This window comes from Brachyhypopomus gauderio, chromosome 2 (assembly GCF_052324685.1).
Source record: "Brachyhypopomus gauderio isolate BG-103 chromosome 2, BGAUD_0.2, whole genome shotgun sequence".
Taxonomy (NCBI): Eukaryota; Metazoa; Chordata; class Actinopteri; order Gymnotiformes; family Hypopomidae; genus Brachyhypopomus; species Brachyhypopomus gauderio.
The window spans coordinates 23,347,316-23,362,315 of record NC_135212.1 but is presented as its reverse complement, the minus strand read 5'-3'; the positions used below and the strand labels follow the sequence as shown (position 1 = coordinate 23,362,315).

At 46.4% G+C, this 15,000-nt stretch overlaps 1 protein-coding gene across 4 annotated transcripts in view; it reads left to right on the top strand.

Annotated features, from left to right (window-relative positions):
• Positions 1–15,000, top strand: part of bcar1 (BCAR1 scaffold protein, Cas family member) — a 69,107-nt gene that overhangs the window by 26,746 nt on the left and 27,361 nt on the right. Inside the window, exon 2 of one of the 4 annotated variants that reach the window (XM_076991673.1) lies at positions 1,539–1,583. The exons of 1 other annotated variant lie outside the window; for it this stretch is intronic. In XM_076991673.1, the coding sequence (XP_076847788.1) occupies positions 1,539–1,583 (45 nt within the window). Of the gene's footprint in view, positions 1–1,538; positions 1,584–10,392; positions 10,637–12,245; positions 12,365–15,000 lie in introns of those variants that run through there. 2 more of the 4 variants (XM_076991688.1, XM_076991680.1) reach the window with 2 other exon arrangements.

Here is a 15,000-nt window from a genome sequence, read left to right as displayed (position 1 = left end):
GGTTATTATGGGCTGTTTATCTCTCTCCTGGCCCCTATTCCTGGTTTGGAAAGCTCATATGAAGAACAACGCAGTGGTCTGAGGGAACGTAAGAGCCAAATGCGTGTGCCCAGGCAGCAGCTGCCCTGGGAAGACACGACTTCTTCCGCTATTCATGGTGAATGATACAGATTCTGTTCACTTCCACGGTGATATTAAACTAGATCCAGACTTCCATGTGCAAGTCGCGGTGAGTGAAATCAACACTTCCTCCTGACTCTGTTGCCAGGAGCTGTAGATTTTTAATATCTACTAGGGGACACAGTACAGTGGGTCATATTACAAATATAACTGTTCATAAGAAACTGGAATAATTCCTTCTCTCTTTTTTTTTGCATGGAACGAATGTGTGATCTAGTGTGAGTGGCCCCTGCCACAGCATTGTATAGTGTCGGTTCTTACCATCCTGAATAAATGTAGATATAATGGGCCAATGCGTAATGTCAGCAGTGCCTTGAGTAAGATGCTGTACCATCATCTAATTCATGTGGCAGATGAGAGGAGAGGAAATGTGTGGACTGAGTGTGTGTGTGTGTGTGTGTGTGTGTGTGTGTGTGTGTGTGTGTGTGTGTGTGTGTGTGTGTGTGTGTGTGTGTGTGTGTGTGTGTGTGTGTGTGTGTGTGTGCACAGTTTAAATGAATTCTCAAACATACAAACTACATTCCACTGTATATTACGGGTAAAACAGAATTTTGCAGCACATGGTAGAATGGTAGAGAGAGAGAGAGAGAGAGAGAGAGAGAGAGAGAGAGAGAGAGAGAGAGAGGGAGAGAAAGAACAGATGTATAAGCACCAGGTTTGACTTGTGCTTTACCTGTATGGACAGAAGCCTGTTTGGAGCCTGTCCCTGTTTCCACAGCTACGAGGATCAAAGAACATCGTGCATACGACACACGCGTGTTTACGCAACATGTGTTGCATGGTAAACTATAGCAGCGGAGGGCCGGTGTGTTGCCGGTGCTTTCAGAGAGGCTTAGAGCAGTCCTGAGGGGAAGTGTCCCACACTGGGTGAAAGGTCAGCAGTAGGCTGTGTGTTGTGAAAGGCCTGCAGGATGTAACAGGTTAGGCATGCACTCAGGTGGAAATGGAGCTTGCGCTGCTATGCGTGCATCTGCATAAGAAGGCCTCCCTAAGCACATTCTCATTACTCTCAGCTCACATTTCTAACCAGGAGTTAAAGAGTTCCAGGAGTGACAGAATTACACGTGCAGGTGTACACGCTTACACGCACACTAAACCTCTCAAACGAGGATGAGAGAGAGCAAAGGGGTTCTTACAGGCACGCATACACACACACACACACACACAGACTACCGGTCCTCTCTGTGCCTACAAAAAGAAGCTTCAGGATATGTCTGCAGACTGCAGTTCGGTGCTCGTAGGCGCTCTTGAGTGGGGGTCAGAGGGAGGCATTTATGCCCACAGGAGCTGAGGGAGACTGATGTGTTCACAGGCACCTGAACAAGCCTTTCACCTGTGCTGCACCTTCCTCCCTTCAGGTGTTCTGTAAAATGTTCGACTGCCTGCAGGGGGCGCCGTCTGAGGTAGGTACAGCATGCATGGAGTGAAGCAAAGAGATCTAGTGCCCTCTATGCTAACATCGTAGAGTCAGAGACTGACTGGATTTGACCTGAGCTGGATCTAACAGCGCTGCTTGGGCATGGTGTGTCAGGAGATGAAATCCCATTTCATCAGAAGTGTGTGTGGGGGGGAGCAGGCATTTTATATGCTGTGCTGTTTGCTTACCCAGAATGCTCTTCTGTCCTACGTCTTTTCCTTATCTCTCTCCCACTCCCCCCAGTCCATGCATGCTCGGTTACACCTCTAACCATGGCCTTAACTGTGAGGAAACTCGCTCTGTAAATGAAGCTGAAATTAGCAGCCCATTAGTGAAAGCATTCCAAGATCCTTAAACTGATCCTCCGCTTTGATAGTTTTAATGGGATCCCATGCTGCCTTGTGTGTATTTGTGTGGAGGGGGGTTGTGTGTCTGTTTGTGTGTGTGTGTGTGTGTGTGTGTGTGTGTGTGTGTGTGTGTGTGTGTGTGTGTGTGTGTGTGTGTGTGTGTGTGTGTGTGTGTGTGTGTGTGTGTGTGTAAGATAATGGCAACATTATGAAAGACCATTAAGCAAGTGGTAGAAGTGCACAAACTCAAATATCCAGTTTTATGCACAAGTGTAGGTGTGGGTACAATATATAAATCAATCAATAAATACATGTAACTACTTAATGCGTCATTCTGAGAATCTGAGATTCTGGCCTAATTTTATCTCCTATACTCACCCCAGTCTTTAACCCACAATAACTCATGCTCTGGTGTCTGAAAGGAAGTGCTTCCTCAGACCAGTCAAATGATAGAAGTGCCCCCTACTGGCTGGCGAGAGCACACTGTTTTCTCTTTGAATCTCTCCTGTGTCCTTTGGGAACCTGAGCCAACAATCATCTCACAGCAGCGTTCATTTCTCCAGTTGCTAAGGGGGTCTCCAAGCAGGCCTCAGTAACATCAGACAGAAGCTCTTCACCTCACGCCTTCTCAGCTTTGTAACAGCTTCACTTCCTAAAGTTAAACTGAAGCCTCCCTGTGCTCTGCTGGATTCCAGTGGCCATGTGTGGAGGCTGTACCGAGCTATCAGAATCCCACACTACGGCTTGACTGCTCCTCCATTTTCCTAAGGCCATCTCAGCGGGACACTAATGGCTAATTAGCCAGTGGCCAGGCTTTTATTTGTGAGTGGCGCACGGGATGATGGGGCTCTGGTTGTCAAGGTGAGGGGAGCCATGACCTCTAAGTGCCTGCCGGAAGTTAATGGCACAGTGAGCTTCACTGAGCTGCACAGATACTGATCTACTCTTTGGAGGCCATTATATGTATGATTTCTCTCTCTCTCTCTCTCTCTCTCTCTCTCTCTCTCTCTCTCTCTCTCTCTCTCTCTCTCTCTCTATCTATCTATCTATCTATCTATCTATCTATCTATCTATCTATCTATCTATCTCTCTCTCTCACACACACACATTCATTGGGTCTGTTCTGTCAGTGGATTGGCTTAAGCTTGGTGAGGAGAGTTCTCTCTGCCCTGACTGACCTCTCACCCCAGTGACATCTATGATGTCATTGACACAGAGCTTTGTGGAAAAAGGGCACAACCTCTCACTCCTCTCACCCTCTCTCTCTCCATTTCTCTCCCTCCCTCTCCTTCTTTCTCTGTGTCTCTCCTCTCCATCTAAATTACTGACTTTACTGTTCAAACTGCTTGGTATTCATGCTATTTGGCATCAGGCCTCCCCCCCTCCCTACTGAAGTCCGAGTTTCACGCCCACATACAAGTCCCCGATGAATGTGTTGCATTTAAGTGGCCTGTTCTGGGATCAGTGACCCTGGGGTGGCAGTTTCCTCAGCACACGCAGCCCTAGAGGCCCAGGGACGCAGAGGGGGGAGGGGCTTGCCCGGCGCTGACTCTAGTTCCCCGGTAACCCGCCCCTTTACTGACCTCAGCACCATGAAAATACAATCTCCAAGTTCTGGTTGTTTTTTTGTTCAATTCCTGTCTTTTCGGCTTTGTGGACCCTATGAAGTGTCCTCTAGAGTTTAAATGTTTGTGTGTGTGTGTGTGTGTGTGTGTGTGTGTGTGTGTGTGTGTGTGTGTGTGTGTGTGTGTGTGTGTGTGTGTGTGTGTGTGTGTGTGTGTGTGTGTGTGTGTGAAGGGTGGCTCATTTATCCGCGCAGCTGTGCCACTCCTCACCTCTAAGCTTCATGGGCAGATCAATTTGACTCTTATTTATGGGTCGCTGGAGTTAATCATTTCTAATGACCCTTTTCCACTCCATCTGTTGCACTGTGTCACACACTTCGACATGGATGTGCACATTTTTCATGGCTCCAGTCTGAAGTCTGCTATGCTTCCTTGTCATTTTTATTTTGCCACTTGCTTGAGTTGTTGTATCACAGACATTTTAAAAACCATGCTACTGAAGGGAAATTAGCATATTAGCATTATCATATTAGCATAGCACACACACCTTTCACTACAATGCCTTTTCTACAGGCTACTTTGAGTTAATTCCTACACTAAGTGAAATCTTTTTTTTTGTTCTGAACCTGGTGTTGTCTTCTTAAACTGAACACGACCATCTTCAACGTTCTACATGGTATTTAATAATGATAACAATTCTTCATAATTCTGCATAGCAATTGTCACTAGTCACCCTGCAGGTGTCCTAACCTGAATTCTGTTCCATCCCAAAGCTGAGTCACATGTGGTGCTGCTCGAGGTCATCGGGCGTAGGGTGTGAACTACAGGGTTGCCAACTTTTCAAGATCACTTGGAGTGAGATTTGATTTTGGGGGAGGGGGGGGGTGGCGAGTGTAAATTGTTGGGGGGGGGGTGTAAAATGGACACAAATTAAGTATCGCATGGTTGGTGAACTAGTAACTCTTTGAATTATAGATGTAGATCAGAGATAAATAAACTAGTTTTTTTTTTCAGCGTGAGAAATCGGATGTGTGGCATGAGTGCGTGTGAAGACGGTCAAATGTGTGTGTCTCGCGTTCATTGCGTGAGAGTTGGCAACCCTGGAACTAAACCCTTGAGTAACCTCTCCTGTAAGGATGAAGATCCCCAGGTGATGACTGCTGTTCACAGCATTGAGACGTAAGGGCAGACAGCAGGATGAGAGTCTTAGAGCAGGGAGAGTTGGGAGAGGAGGACCTCATCACTGACCTCTGCCCTGAACCCTCAAGTTGTGTTTATTAATTGTTTACTTTAATGGCTTTGCTTTCTGTCATAGTTTCAATTCACATTGCTACATCGTTTGCTACAGTTCACTGCAGTTTCTCACCTGGAATTGTATTTGGATATCAAAGTTAAATCCTGCCTGAAATGGCTTAGCAGAGTAGACCGTGAGAATATGAATATATCCGTTTGCATTTACTAATGGCCTGTCAGGTCTGGCATTGCTAAATTCACCTCCACAGTTGGAGGTCTTTGGTTCTTATAACATACCCCTGGGGCCTGAAATCCAAGGCACACACTCAAGGGCAGAGAACAAATGAAGTTAGATATGCCATGAACAAAATAACACACACATAAACACACACACACACACACACACACACACACACACACACACACACACACACACACACACACACACACACACACACACACACACAGCAAGGACAGATATGAAATCTAGCCTTAAATTCACAGTAAACTAGCTGCTGTATTTTGATACACACATGCTCACACTAACATCCTCTAACAAAAAATTTAAATAGACTGAAAATAAAGAACTATGTACCAGAAAGAAAATTGGTCTGGTCTCTCACACACACTCACTAATGTGTGTGTGTGTGTGTGTGTGTGTGTGTGTGTGTGTGTGTGTGTGTGTGTGCATAATCAGAATGGGTAGCAGTTCAGTTGCAAAAGTGGGAAATAGCTACAGATCTTAATTAACCTCTTTGACTGTAAAGTGTCTTTGTGGCTTTGTGCGACTGCACAATAGTGTAGTTAAAGCTAACGTCTGGAAATATTGCTCGTAGACAAAGGGCCAGCCAGGCCGTTACCCTACAGTAATGGACCTAGCTTTGTTATAGAGGTGACCCTGGCTCACGTGTGTGCTTTAGGAACGCTCCATTCACAAACGTAGCACTTGGAAATGACCCATAGGAAAGGGTCCCTTCCTGGAAGCTGTGGCTGGAATGAGAGGTTTTATGCTGGAGTTAGCATACCACATTCCAGCATTCCTGGCAGGGGGAGGGGCCTGTGGGTCTGTTGGAGGGTAGATTTGGTAGGACTTTGTTGGGAGAGTGTGTGTGTGTGTGTGTGTGTGTGTGTGTGTGTGTGTGTGTGTGTGTGTGTGTGTGTGTGTGTGTGTGTGTGTGTGTGTGTGTGTGTGTGTGTGTGTGTGTACGCATGCATGTGTGCATGCACTTTGTCATCCCCTACTGCAGTTGTGGTAGTGAGGTTAGATGTGCAATTTGTCACTGTTGCTGTTTACTCCAACCTTTGGGGTGTGTTGCTGAACTCACCAGATCTCCCTGGATTAGCCCAGCCTGATATGGTTGGTTGAGGGGGGGGTGGTAGACAGAGAGAGGCAGATACTCTTGATAGGGTCCTGAAACCAGAGCCATAACACAGAATGAGATGAAAAAGAAAATCAGTGCAATCTAATTAAGCAGCGGCTCAGAGGTCTAATGCCTCGCCTGCTTTTGGCTTTCTGGGATTGGCTGGAGAGCTTGGTGGTCTTCTACATTTCAAAGTCTGTCACTCTTTATAAGAAACACACACACACACGCACTCTGTCACTCTCACATTGAACTCCCCAGGGGCGTTAATATTCCCAGCGCTGCCTCAGTTTACCCTGCAAACCCAATCAGTTCCCCAGTTTGCCTTAGCTCCAGATAATACCATTTACTTCCAGCCACATTAAAGCTAATCTTTTTATTGCAGAGACAGAGGAGAGAGAATTAGTCTGCTGCCCTGTGTGTGTGTGTGTGTGTGTGTGTGTGTGTGTGTGTGTGTGTGTGTGTGTTACACCCACAGCCCCATCCATGCCTGCAGCCAACTATTCTGATTAAAGGAAGGTGATAAACTCACTGATCCACTTGGTAGTTTTTAATAATCTCCGGGTATTAGAATGTTTTTAATAATCTTGGAGTGTTAGCATGTTTTAATAATCTCAGAGTATTAGCATGTTTGGTAGATAAGAGGACAAATAAAAATTAAAATGGAAAAAAATGAAAACCAGCAAACAAACCAGTGCAGTTATCTTTGAAAACGTGGACGAGGAGTGATGGGGGTTGTATGGCGTCTCGGGGCTTAGTGGAGCAGGAATAAGCGTTTGTTTTTTCCTGTGCAGAGCAGAGAGAGGTCTTATCCGCTAGCCGAGGGAGGATGGATGGTTGGAACGTCCCCCGAGGGCTTTTGGGCGAGGTGCCAGTGTGAATCCGTCAGCCTGACACCAGCTCTGATGCAGGGTCCTGCAGGACACATGGCCGTCCTACAAGTGTTACTGCAGCGTGCGGCATGTGTGGAGTATGACTGCTGCTCTGTTTGTGTGAGTGTCCATTTGTGCCAGTGTGTGGGTGTCTCTGTCTATGTGTGTGTGTGTGTGTGTGTGTGTGTGTGTGTGTGTGTGTGTGTGTGTGTGTGTGTGTGTGTGATTGCATGAGTTGCAGAGGTTCCTCTTCCTCCATCATAAGTGGTTAAAAGCTCCACTGACAGACTTCACAGTAGGACTGACAGAAACACCAAAGAAAGAGATCTTTTCTTGTCATGTCTTTCAAAGCCACATGAATATTGCTGATGGCCAGTGGGGAGGGTGGTGGGGGATTTTGGTCGTGGTTTTGGGGGAGGGGTTATGTTGGGGGAATTTTGGTGGTGGTGGTGTGTATGTATGTGTGTGTGTGTGTGTCGGGGGGGGGGGGGGGGTAAATAGCACACAAGGATGAGCATTGTTTTCACTCTTCATGCTGTCAGCGAAGTCGGAGCAGTGCACAACAGACGGCCTCTCTCCAGGAGTCTGCCCTGCTCTCTGCTCAATCATTTCATATTAGCAACGCTATTCGTGCTACAACATACTAGATTTGTGGATACTGCAGAGGCTGTCAGTCAGGCCAGTAAGATAGACCATGCCTCCAGTACTGCAGCAGAACAAGCAATCGGGGGTGTGGTTTGCATATGATATTATGCAAATCGTTCTGTACGAACTCATGTCCATGAATGAAGGACATTGGCTAAAGCTAACCATTACTGCCAATTGATGGCACCATTAGTGGCGATGTGTTGGATCGCATTGATCGCGTCATTTGGTGTCTGGCTCCATGAAACACCTGCTTTGCTCTGAATAAACACGCTGGCGTTGAGCAGCCGACTGTACACCCAGCTCAGCAGGAAGGCATCTGGGACGAGGTGTACTCGCAGCGCGCCTGAGAAAAATAGCAGCGTAACCTGGATTCAGAAGCATTTGGGATTTCTATATTCTCCCGCCATGACCCACATCTGCCACAGCACAGGCTGGCTCCGTCCTGGAGGGGTCAGGTTGGACATGGTGCTTGGGGTGGAGGTGGAGGTGTAGGTGGAGGGTGGCCTGGTTGAAGGGTGAGGGCCTATGGAGAGGAGTAGTGTGTAGGTGTCAGCCGGCTGGGATTTGGCAATAAGGACACAATGAACCCAGTGTCCATACACACACACACACTTTTTTAAATCTCTCACAAATCTGTCAAGGTGTCAGTAATATTAGGCCTATTTATGTCATTGTCATGATTGGTATTGAAGGTTTATCTGTAGCTTTGAGTGGGGGCGGGGCAAGAGGGGGAGGGGCTCATTAGCTGATGGATGAAGGGCAAAAGAGGGCTGCTAATTGAAATGGTGCCTGATGTGATAGTCTAATCTCAGTGGTGACGTAATCCACACGCACGTACCCACACACACTCACACACACTCTCAAGTGACAGATCTGATGGCTCTTTAGCTGCCTGGGAGAGGTAAAGTGAGCAAAGGACTATCACTAACATCCCAAGGGGAAAGTGTGTGTGTGTGTGTGTGTGTGTGTGTGTGTGTGTGTGTGTGTGTGTGTGTGTGTGTGTGTGTGTGTGTGTGTGTGTGTGTGTGTATGTATGTGTGTGTGTGTGTGTGTGTGTGCGTGCATGAAAATCTCCCAGTAACCATGCCAAAGCATGACATGAAGTGTAGCTCAATTGCCATGGAGATGAGACACAGCAGCGCTTGGCCTTTGGTGGTGTCCGCTGTGTAGTGATAAGGACTCGGGATTCCCCCAGCGTATTGAACTGGGACAGACGACGTTCTGATGTGAAACCACAGGTTCTCTTTAAGTCACGGCTCTTTTGGTGAACTCACTCCTCTTCGGGGAGCACTTGCCACTCTTTCTGTTCTAAATGTCCTAATCCGAAATATTACCGGCCAGAACGTGAGTGCTGGTCTCCGGTATAACCAAAAGCCCCTCGACAGTCCTGATGTCTGGTGCCTGAACACTTCCACCACTGATCTAAGTGTTGCTTTCTGACATGATGCCTTGTCAGTGTCAACAACAAACGTCACATCTCTCTCACTTTCACTCTCCTCCTCTCCATAAACTCAGTTGATTTAGTTTTCCCTCCATTCATCTCTTGGTGTCTCTCTCTCTTTCTTTCTCCCTCTGTCTGCTTGTGAGGATGCAGACATGAGGACTTTTCCTGTCAGAGATATTGATCCTGAAAGAAGTGGACCCAGCTTGACCTTATGACCTGGTCCCTCCCTGGCGTGAGCACAGGGCAGTGATGTCATGCAGGGGTATTTGTCGTCTCTAGATAACGCCCTCTTGGGACTGACCACAGAGCACGTCCGAAATATATCACATGTCACTAGTGAAATTCACAACCCTTCATCATTCCTTCATTCACACATACTTCATGAATCCATTTAGAATTTTTTATCATTAATGTTTAGGCGCAGTTGTCTGTAACAAATAATGAATTCTATTTTTGATTAGACTTTACGATTAGTGATGGGACTGGTGATTAGTGATTCTAACACTATTAAACAGCCTGGTAGACTATGGTTGACTACAGTTGACAAATCACAGTCACAAAAAGCAACTGTTGAACAGATAAAGACGTGTGATAGATGTGACGAAGCGTACCAAAGAGAGGCTAGCTCAGCTGATGATCTCATGCACACACCCATACACACACAATCAGAAGCTCTCAGAACTATGTGTAGAGACTCGCGTTGAGGTTTCATGGTAGAACCCATCATGCCCCAGTCAGAGTCACGAACAGGCGTCAAGGGCAACGTAGCTTCAAAGCAGCAGCTACAAACCCATTTTCCTGGCATGCCAGGACAAAACAAAATGTCACTGTGCACTTCCTTGCGTACTGACCTGTACAGGTTCCTTGGATTAAATCCCAGCTGGGCTTTTACAGAATATTTTATTTGATAAAATAAAATATCCTGTAAAGTGTATAGACTGTTTAATAGAGGCAAAATGTAAGGCTCTGTCGTGAAGAACAGAGCTGCAGCACAGGCTAGACAGCAGAGCACAAAGTAGTAGTGGGGGAGGAGTGTGTGTCTATGAGGGGGATAAAAAACTAATGTCTGTTTCCCTCACAGGTCTACATGGCGGCTCCTTAAACATTCTTTACAGTCAAGGGTGGGGTGGGGGGGGCAGTGTATTAACATAAGAAGAGATTTCTCAGCCAATCGGGTTTCGGGAGAGGGAATGTCAGGATTGAGCAGGAACTGGGAGGGTGTCAAGTTACTGCCCATTTGGCCCTCCTTTTTCTGGACTGTGAGTACAGAGAGAGAGAGAGGGAGGGAGAGAGGGAGGGAGGGAGGGAAAGAACGAGAGCGTAGGTCAGACAGAGAGAAAAAGAGAGAAGTATATGGACAGACTCATTCTTGGCCTCTGAGATCACGGAAGAGAGCTATGTGCTACGGTCTGCCCTGACTTCTTTGTCCGCTACAGACAACAAGGGGAAGTTTGCACTGGAGGTCGTTGGTCGGAGGGAACTGTGTCTTTTTTTGTGTGTGTCCTGGGCAGTTACGAGCTGCCTGGAGTCCCAGCGACTCACACAGAGGGGCTGAAAATGAATTATCTGGTGAGTGAGTGAGCATGTGTGTGTGTGATATGTGTGTGTATATGCTGTGCTTAGTACTGTGGGAACGCTCTGAGTTAGGTTTGCTAAATACCCCAGCTGTGGGGGACATGATGTCAGACAGAGGGGGGCTGAGAAGAATCTTAAAATTCTTGTGTTTCCCTGTGTTTTGTTCCTGCTCTGTAGGGGTCTGTTTGTATACTTTGTGTGTGTGTGTGTTCAGAGAATAGTAAGCAACTGTATTTTCTCATAACCGATTGGTTCGTTATTCATCAAAGCCCCGAGTATTAGTATTCAGAGAAAGTCAGCAGAGACAGAGTGAAAACCTTAAAAAAATCTACAACACACACAAAAAAATGTACGCAGACGTATTCTCTGTCTGTTGCCATATAGCAGCGGCTCAGGCTGGGAGCCCAGACTGCTGTGGGTGCTGCTTTTCCTCCAGGAGAAGAAGAGAGGGAGTGTGTGTGAAGCAGCGGACCGTCTGGGGCTGGGAGAGAGGAGAGAGGGTGGCAGGGACGTGCTGCGTGTGCCGCCACTGCGTGCGCTAGCACTGCTGACTCAGGACGAAGTTGAAAGATTAGGGTTTTATTACGGAGTGGCCGCACCGGGGTGGGGAGGGGGCTGCTGGGGGATTTGGAAGGACAGAATAAGAAAGAGAGAGAGGGAGAAATGGATAGTACAGACCAGGTCGCTGTCTTGGCGAGCAGTGCTGCTTCTTTGCTATTGTTTGAAAGCGTTGGCACGCAGTCAGCTTGTACAGGCAGGAGTGACGTGGGGTTTTGGCACCGGGACGGGAGATCTGGGCTGGTGCGCAGTTTGCGTCCAGAACGTCTTTGCTCACTGGGGCCCACCCCTCCTGCGAGGCCCCGGGGTATTTCTCATACGGCAGGAAACACAGTGGAATACTTTTGGTTCTGTAATTACAAAGTCAACAGCATAAGTGTAATATTTTGTCTTCGTCAGTATTGACAGGCTGAGAGGGTTAAAGGAGATTCACTGGTTCTTCTGAACTCGAGGATTATCTTGACTGTGGAAAGTTATTTAAAGAGTTTAAAGAGTTTCTGCTTCACAGTTCCACATCCACGTGTCTTCTACTTCAGTCTTTCAGTGCAAGAAACGTCTCGAGCTTTATACTGTTGAACTCTTAGCTACTTTAGCTCTTAGCTGATGTAAAAGGTTAAATAGACTAGGGGAAGTTGGGCACAGTTCTGAGAAATGTGTCCTTATTAAAAATCTCTCCTCGGCTGATGAAACTTGGCTCTTCGGGCTGGTCCTGAATCAGCATCTAAATAAAGAGTGCATTTTGGGAAGGAGCGTACATCTCTGAGAAGCGGAGAGTGACTGAGATCGACTCCACTTTAGAACACTCACATCAGCCGCCTGACTCACCACTGACTCATGCCCGACCTCTGGGGCTCCAGAGGGTTGGACTCCCCCACCCCCAAACGCTCATGGGGGGTCAGCTAGACGGGTCCTGCTCTTCATCCTTGACTAATTGTTGGTGGTAGTGATTGGTAGGAAGTGTTGGTGGAAAGGCCCATGCCTTGCTTACCTGGAATCAGTTAAGCGGGTTTTCCTTGTAATGAATGGCTTGTAAAGGGAGTGAAGAGACCACTCAAATATCTGGGTTAAAGGGGAACCTTTTCCTCGAGTCTGTTTGATGAATCACAGGAAGACATGAAGGATGCATTGCTGATGTTTGCTCAGGGAGGGGCTCGAAACAAGCAGGTAGGTTTGTGTGACCCTTGAGCAGACCTCAATGAATTAACAGGAATGGAGTGGGTGTTGTAGATTTACTGTGGACTGGGGTGGCTATAATTTAACTTCAAAGTATTGCTATAACCAAGCGTTATGCTAGCATACATTTAGCATACTAAACAATACTGGAACCTGGGCAGGTGTACGATCAAAGGTCAATGTTAGTGCTGCTATAAATGGGCTCTTAAATTAGGATTCCAATAAAATTCTCAATTTTGCTTTCGGGTTTACTGAGAGACGACAGTTCCAAGTTTGTGTAGCTGTAGTTTGATTCTGTTTTGTTCTGTTTTAGCTTTTTATTTTAGTTTAAATTATTCTATATAGTTCAGATATTCTCTCAGCTCTCCAACCAATGGTTTGGAGACAGTCCAAACAATGGGACATATGTCTCATATATTCTCTGTGTGCTATACTCTCTCTCTGTCTATCTCTGTCTCTCTATTCTTTCTCTTTAGTGTAATCTTTGACAATATCTGTCTTTCCTTCTAACTTTTCCTCCAGACAGGGCTCTGATAAGAAATCTTATCTTGACATTATTCTTAAAGGCAAAGCTAATGGATCTCTGCCCAAAGATGATATGGTCCCTGTGCTGTCATCTCTTCTTGGCTCTGGGCAATTCGCTTGCTTTAGTCTAGGTTACTTTTGTTTAGCTTTTGGAGAGAAACAAGTGGCCAGTTCCTTGCCTGGCTGTTTACCTGACATTGTGTAGCTGACTACCTTTCACTGTTTTGTAACACTATAATGAAGAAGTCCAACTTGGTTATTGTTATAACCAAGAGCGCATAAAAGACCACACCTCAACCCAGAAACGATGTATATATACATATTCATGGCTGGTTAGCAACAAGAACAACTACATGGAAGCCTGGTCTCTCACAAAGTCTCTAAACAATTGCCTTTTTTTAAGCAGTGTTATTTGAGCTGTGTTGTTTTTCAGCCAATGCCATCGAGAAGCAAAGTTTTCCTGCCTTTGTGTCGTAGACCTCCTTGAGTTCCTGGCCTCGTCAGTGCTACTGAACCACTGGAATTTTGGAATGAGTTCATAGTGACGTTCTGAGCCAGAGGTCTCACTGAGGCCTTATGGGAAACTGACATTTTTGGATTTATTGCCGGAAATAGGCAGAATTCTGAATGTTTTATGTCACGATGAAGCTTTGTGACTCGGCCTGAAGAGGAAAAGGTGGACAAACCAATCCATCCACTCAAGCCTCACAGCAGTCACATGGGTGTTTACTTGGGACCTTCCACCATGTCCTGTCATTTGTGAAAACTCCACATTCTGTGATAAATCAACATGTGTTTGTTTACTTCAACTCAAGCAAGTGGGCTACCATCTCGAGGACGATAGTTATCTTGCAGTCTTCTTGCAAAACAGAGGTCAACATGAGCCCAGGTGTATGTAAGCAAACCCAGTGCTGCCCCCTATAGACTAAATATTCTAAATTTCAGTAGAGTGCATTTTTTAAAGGCTTACAGGGATGCTTTCGACAAGGTATGAGTAACGTGTCAGTCGAGCGAGACAGCCAAGCTCAGGTGGCAAGCCAGTACTTGACTATCGCCTGCAGCTACACGAATCCACGCTGCATTCTCTCCACTCACACACACTCACACCGCAAGCTGGACAGAGGAGGGCGTGGAGAAATGCCTTTGTTTTCTGTTGCCTGAAGGAAGGCATAATCATTCACTCCTCAGTAGATTGACTGTTAGTGTGTTTTGAGTGTGTTAAAGTGTGTGTGGGGATGTATGTTTGTTTGTCTGTGGGGATGCTGAGGTTGAGAATAGACCGGGAAGGATACGGTTGACTGTCTTTGGTTGTTTTTGGCTGTCGTTGTGTTCATCATGACCTCTGTGGAGTTTCTGGTGTGTGTGTGTGTGTGTGTGTGAGGTGAGTGTGTGAATGTTGTAAAGTGAAGGAGAACCCTGTGACAGAATGGAATGTGGGAAATGGAAGTTGTGGATAGACACTGGAATGCTACAGCTGGCATGTCTTGCCTAGACTTGCAAATAGAATCAAATACACACACACACACACACACACACACACACACACAGTCACTCACAAACACACAAAGTTTGTGTCAATTAAGGTTTGTAACTGGCTGAGCTGAGATTGGAGGTTAAATCACTGTTTGTCATTTCTTTGTCAAATACACACATAATTCTGTCTCTGCCTCATACACACACAGTTAAGTTGCTACCTCACACTCGACACGACTTTTTCTCGTATGGCCTGTTGTCAGTGCCTCGGTTCAGTAGCAAACACAGCCCAGATATTCTGAAACTAGAGCAGGCCACCATTGTTTTTTGCCCTAAGTAGTTCAAGCTAACTGAAATGTCTTGTCTTTTATTTTGGTTAGTAATAGGTCCCTCTGTAAAATACTTTAAATGATCATTTTATCTCTGAAGAGCTAGTCCACTTTGTGGAAGTTTGGGAACAGCAGACTGTATGGTAGACCTGTCTCTGTCCACAAAGGCCCTATGTTTGAAAGCACGGTACAGCCATGCCGTGAGTGGCTCGGCACAGTCTGACATTTGACCTTGGCTCAGGGGCAGAGTCGCGTTCTGAGCTGCGTGTGTGCGTCACGCGCTGCATGTTTGCAGCACAA